This window comes from Gossypium hirsutum, chromosome A06, assembly GCF_007990345.1.
Source record: "Gossypium hirsutum isolate 1008001.06 chromosome A06, Gossypium_hirsutum_v2.1, whole genome shotgun sequence".
NCBI classification, from domain to species: Eukaryota; Viridiplantae; Streptophyta; class Magnoliopsida; order Malvales; family Malvaceae; genus Gossypium; species Gossypium hirsutum.
The window spans coordinates 81,957,765-81,963,806 of NC_053429.1; the positions used below are offsets into that span (position 1 = coordinate 81,957,765).

General features: G+C 32.0%; 1 protein-coding gene across 8 annotated transcripts; it reads right to left on the minus strand.

Moving 5' to 3' along the window:
* Nucleotides 1-512: 512 nt before the first annotated feature.
* On the minus strand, nt 513-5,533 carry LOC107936675 (dynamin-related protein 3A). 8 transcript variants are annotated; one of them, XR_001694464.2, is made up of 7 exons: nt 4,855-5,531; nt 4,423-4,491; nt 4,207-4,252; nt 4,024-4,103; nt 2,404-2,489; nt 1,782-1,838; nt 513-1,649 (listed from the first exon to the last, which is right to left on the minus strand). XR_001694464.2 is itself a non-coding variant. In XM_016869424.2 (5 exons), the coding sequence occupies exons 1-4, from the start codon at nt 5,080-5,082 to the stop codon at nt 4,033-4,035; spliced, it is 414 nt and encodes a 137-aa protein (XP_016724913.1). In that variant the 5' UTR covers nt 5,083-5,533; the 3' UTR covers nt 513-2,489; nt 4,024-4,032. The 8 variants fall into 8 exon arrangements, 1 of the variants encoding a protein (XP_016724913.1); XR_005928532.1 differs by having other exon boundaries at nt 513-753; nt 1,557-1,838; XR_001694462.2 differs by having other exon boundaries at nt 513-753; nt 1,557-2,150.
* Nucleotides 5,534-6,042: the final 509 nt, after the last annotated feature.

Here is a 6,042-nt window from a genome sequence, read left to right on the forward strand (position 1 = left end):
TTTTTGCCTTAGTCATCTCCTACACAAGCTAGAATTAATTGTTAGATCTTTGAAAGGCGAGATTTTCTCATTTTTGTCACAGAAAATACTAAAAGTACACAAACTAACTACTAATATAAAAACCTTATAAGTATTAAAAATAAAAAAAATAAATCCATAAAATGCTTAATCACAAGCTCTCTAAATGTTAAAAAAGACTTAACACTACAGCAAAATTGACTTTTAGCGGCATTTTTTTAGGCCTTTAGCGGCGCTAAACTATTTGCAGCATTTTTACAAGCGCCGCAAAAAACGCCGCTATAGATAACACAGCTAAATTTTGTGGTGTTTATTTTAAAAAATGCCACTAAAGTCATGGCATGGCCTTTAGCGACGCTTTTCCCACAAACGCCGCTAAAAGTCATGAAATTTAAAAAATATATATTATAAAATATTATAAAAGGTCATGAAAAATATAAAAAATTAAAATTCATTATCAAATTAAAATAAAAATAAAAATATAGAATCAAAACTAAAATAAATAATAAAAATTAGATTAAATATAAATATAAATAAAATACAACAAGTCTTTTACTAACAGCAAGTCCAAATACATCATCTTGTTTGCGAACCTAAACAACACTGAAAATGCAAAGGTCTTTTATAAAAGACAAATTGCTAAGTTTTGAACCAGGAATTCTAATACCTCTGAGGACAATGCAAAGTTTAAAGCTTCATAAAGGACACTCTAATCAGGACAAGATGCCAATGAACCTACAAACAAAGGGGGAAAAATATTATAGATTTGAATAGTCTGAAAGTGTCTAAAGGATTTTTGTACACTATTCCAGTCTATTAATGCAGAAGTCGTTGAAAAGGCTGTGCACAATATGTACCTACAACATACAAAATAATGTAACGTGAAACCCAAATCTGTTAACTACAAAATTGTAGGAAAAGAGAGAACAGCTTAATATTTCGGTTAATTTGGTTGGTTTTTGTTAACTAAGCAAAATTAGCCTTGAACATTTTTTCAATGGATAATTCTACATATCCAATCAAAATATCAGAACAAATCAAAATCTAGAAGCACAATACAATGAAGATATTAATCACCATCAGATGTTAAATTAACACATACTAAAAGCTCAAAACAAATAAAATGAAGGTATAAAAACTTAACAGGACTAATCCTAACTAATAACCAAAATAACATTCAAATATCAAATTTTCTTAAAATCTCTTCTGTTAACCAAACTGAATTTTTTATGGTTAACCAAAAAACCGAATTTGGTCAGTTAATTTAGCTAAATATAAAAGAATATTAGCAACAAATTATAAATTGAATTTCAGGACCATGTCAAATTTTCCTAGAAAACTTCTAGTCAATAAAAATTTTGAGAAAGTAGTCCAAAAACTCCAACACTCAAATAAACAACATATGAAAACTACATACAAATTGTTTAAGACAAGGATTGATGTATAAGTATCTTAACCTCAGTTTTCCTCAAGTAACCAAGTTACATACACTCAACACCTCAAACAGATTATGAAGGTATAACCTTGTAATGACTTACCTTGATTGCAGCACCAAAACATGACTCAGCAGTTGTACTACTCTGAAACATTGTTGGGATGTTTTCAAGCAATAGTTCTAAATGCTGGAGGCACTGAATCCTCGGAACAAAAAAAACCAAGTCAGTACAAAATACTCAAGAGGCCTTAAATATGACATCATAGTAAATTAATAATTAAGAAACTCCAACTGGTATAAGAAAAAAATTCATATATTAAGAACTAGCCTCGGAAAGCTAGACGATAACATCTGTTTCAAGAGGGGTATAGATAAGCATCAATGGCTGCAAAATTTAAGACATCAAAATCAGCTAACATTTTCAGGAAGTTCTTCAATAGATAAAATCAGAGAAAAAGATAGTATAAAAATTAAATGCAAAGATTTCTCAACATCCAAAATCCTTATACCAAATAATGAATAGATATACACACATGCCCCAATCGAAAGAGAAGTAATAACCTAGAAAACTTACATGAGGCAATTCAACATTTTAGGAGCAACGCCTTTATCAATACGATATTCACCATTAATGAGGTAATCAGGTTCCTTCATAACAGGGAAAACTCCACCTCTGATTCTCACCATCCACAAAAATCTATTTCCCAATAAATATTTCTATATTCAGTCCATTATTTCTATTTTTAGGATTCATTAACTCAAATACTACTTTCTGCACTTTAAATTTTATTATATTTCCTCATGTCTGTACAATTTGAAAAATAAATAAATCTGTCAAAGGATAGAGGAAGTAATACTTGGTAAGAATGAATTCAGTGATGAAATGGCACTGAAACACCCTCAACTGGCATGCTAATACAAAAGAATAAATTCAAGACTCTAAAACCCACCTAATCAACCAAGTATAAATTGAAGAGCTTCTTTGAATAGCAGTTTGAATGTCATCGTCAGTCAAGCCTTCACATGGATCAACCTCCTGTACAACAATAAGTTAACCACAAACTCAAAACCAGCATCAAGCAAAAGTATTTGCATAAAGGCTCTTGTTCAGAGGCACGTCTTAGCAATTCTAGAGTTGCAATGTAAAACTAATGTCTGTGTTTTACATGAAACAGTGCCATGACAAAAGTTAGAAAGTTCTATTTTATTGCAGAAAAAAAGGGAAGGTGAGAAATTAACATCATGAAACCAGATAACCACTTATATTGATCAGGTTTTGGCATCTTTATTTTAAGCATCCTGTCCTTGAAGACAACTTATGCACAATCACATTGGCGAGTAAAATACACTCACCACTAGAAACAACAGAAATATTAATGATAAAAGATAGTAACTAATGACCAACAGTTTGTACAATGACGTCAATATTAATAATTAACTGATGACCAACTTTGTACAATGATATGATGAACCACCCTTCAACAAATCTTATGAGCATGGAGGCTAATAAATACACGGATAGGATATGTAAATATTTATATGAAGTGAGGGAAAAGTAGCCGAAGGTTCATAGGCAGCTGAATATTTATAGCTAGAACAAAGCATTGACATTTGAAATTGAGTTATATTCCATAAAGTTTATGAAAACTTCATCTTGCAAATACTTTACCTGGTTCAGCTTCTTCGCCAACTGACAATTGTTGCCCATAAAACATACATGAAAAAAACATGAAACCATTGGCTTAAGTTTATGAAGCCAGTTTCTCCACAGTCTACATGGCCAATATGGATTCCAGTTTTTATTCTCCTCCACCTAAACATGTTACGTCCTGATGTACTGCCTTTTACTCTGAGCTGTCTCATGTTATACATACTACAACTCAATAACCTCCTTTTTCTACCCAAATTTATTTTTCCCAAAATAATATTTATTAATTAATTAAAAAAATTCTTTATACTTTTTTTTTATATATTTTTTGTTCCACAGTGGTCCATTATTAGTTTTGATTGGCAATTTTAAAATTTCTTTTGTTGAGACGAGGACACCAAATGACAGAAACTGCATTGCAGTGGCAATGTAGCATCTAAATAGTGTGATGTCTAAAACAACATGATATAAAACATGAGACACCAAGAAAAAAACATGAAGAAAACACCCACACAACATGAATACTCAAACATGCCAAAATCTATATAAAAACAAATAATTTAACTTGTCAAAAGGCATACCAATATAAAATAACTTAAAAACAGTTATGACACTAGAAAATATATGAAACACAACACGGATTGCCAAGACTCCTAAGTTGAACATCAAACCATTGCAAATGTAACGAATGAAAAAGGTAAGAAGTTCAATGGTAGATTCCTGATGTTCACAGGTTCCACATTTCAATTACTAACAAGAAAATTTCAATTCCAAGACTACAAATATTTTTATCAACAACAATTACTTTTCACAGAATCTTTATGTACTGAAATGCTAGAGGCAGGTGAATTCATTCTTTCAAAGATGATAAAGCGCATAAACCTTCTATCAGCGATAGACTAATGGATAATAAGCAAATTACCGAAATCATCTACTGCAGCTCCTTTATCCCAGGAAAGGAAGAGAGGATTGCAATAAGATCATCACCATATCCGATAGAATCTATCATATTTAAGCAAAGAAAGTAAGAATAAATGAGTAAATGACTGGGTGACACTGTAAAATACCACAAGGTGAAATGTATTGAAAGATGGCAAAGACATACCACCATCCTCTCGTAGAATTTTTATGACCTCCCTGGATACATCAGACTGTAAAACAGTGATCGGAATTAGACATAATCCAGATTGATTGATCATATAAACATAAGCATACAAGAAAACTAAAAAGACAAGTAGGGTGAACCATGAAATAAACCCTCATTTCCATTTGTTAACATGCAGAAGCCACATCATAATTCCTGTTAAGTTGAGATTTATACCGCAATCAGAATTTTGCAGCCTAGTTGTTCGATGTAGCAAAGCACCTGGCCTTCCTTTACTATTTGCTTCTGTTGCATAAATAAAAGCAACAATTGAGACTTTGAGAGTACAAAGGAACCAATGGAACACACTAGAGATGGCTTCCAAGCCAATGGTTTCATGTATGATCAAAGTAGAGATCATCAAGAAGCAAAACTATGATAACTTTGTGGAGAGAAAGATATAACCCAAAGGATTTTATGTGAAAGAAAAAAAATAGCAGAGGCACCTCTAGAAACTAGAAATTTCAAATGTCACCCAATTAAAATGTTTCTCGCTTCAATGTTTTATCTTACAATTCTAATAAACCTTACAAGCAGTTTGAAAAGGGGAAAAATGATAATAAAAGTGCTAACTTCTGCTCTTCTCAATCATAACAAGCAAGACAGAACCTGAATCTCCCTGCGAATCTCAGAGAAGTCATAGAAGCGCTTGCCAGGCAAGTGAAGAAACTCGCCATACTCTTCATCAGAACCATCAGGTTTACACTTGGTCTGGAGAAACTGAAGCACAAGAGGGCGATGTATGCATATATCGGAACCACGAGGCAAGAAATCACGGCCAACAATTGACTCTAGCACACTGGACTTGCCACTGCTCTTGCTTCCAACCACCGCCATCTGCGGCAACTCTATAGTGGACTGGCTACCAAGTTTAGCGAATATGTCTTATAGCTTGTTCACTAGCGGTATAACGGAAGTTCCCAACGGCGACGCAGATGATTGAGGCGGCGCCAATGCTGCTGCTGCTTCTTCAGCCATTGACTTAAATGATTAACGGATTCAAGCTTAGAAAGTGAGGGAATAGTGTAGCCGCTAGGGTTTTTTCTTTTTCTATTCGAGAAGTGAAGTAGAGAAGGGTACATAAACTCCATTACTTCTTTGATCATTGCTTCTACTAATTTCAGGTGAAATTTTAGGATTTCTTTGGGGAGGGGGGAAGGAACCGATTTTGGGAAAAAGAAAGGAGGGAAAAAGAATAGATTTCAGGTAAAATTTTGGGATTTCGGGGGGAAAGGGGAACCGATTTTGGGAAAAAATTTAAGGCATTTTGGGGTAATAAAAAGACACTGTTTTGTGTAAGATTTTTTAACGCGTATTTTATAAAAAAACACCGCTACCTGTTCTGGCATTTTTAAAAAGTCATTTTCTTTTACATAAAATAATGCCGTTTTGTTCTTCTAAAAATCTCTTTTTTTTTGTTTTAATACATATGAACTTTATCATTATCTCTTAAATAATTTAATCTATATTGATAATTTTAATATATTAAAATAAATATTATCTTATTTACAATTATATAAGAAATTAGTTAATATAAAAATTAAAAAAATCAGTCATATACCCAAATAAAACTTTAAAATTATTTTAATTAATAGTATTTTATTTTTTCACTTTTGACATGTATTTTTCTATATTTTTACTTTTAAAATTTTTCTCAGTAAAATCCAAATGTTGCTTCAATTTTCCGACAGTAAACCTTAAATCTAAACCCCAACCCATAAACCTATATCCTAAACCCTAAATATATATATATATTACAAGGGATAAAAGTAATTAAAAAAATCTTATTACTTACCA

Coding starts and splice junctions, on each gene's coding strand:
- LOC107936675 (XM_016869424.2), bottom strand. CDS start 5,082: ATGGCGGTGGTTGGAAGCAAGAGCAGTGGCAAGTCCAGTGTGCTAGAG. Junction 4,492..4,854: donor AGATTCGCAGGGAGATTCAG/GTTCTGTCTTGC, acceptor TTTATGCAACAG/AAGCAAATAGTAAAGGAAGG. Junction 4,104..4,206: donor AATTCTACGAGAGGATGGTG/GTATGTCTTTGC, acceptor TAAATATGATAG/ATTCTATCGGATATGGTGAT.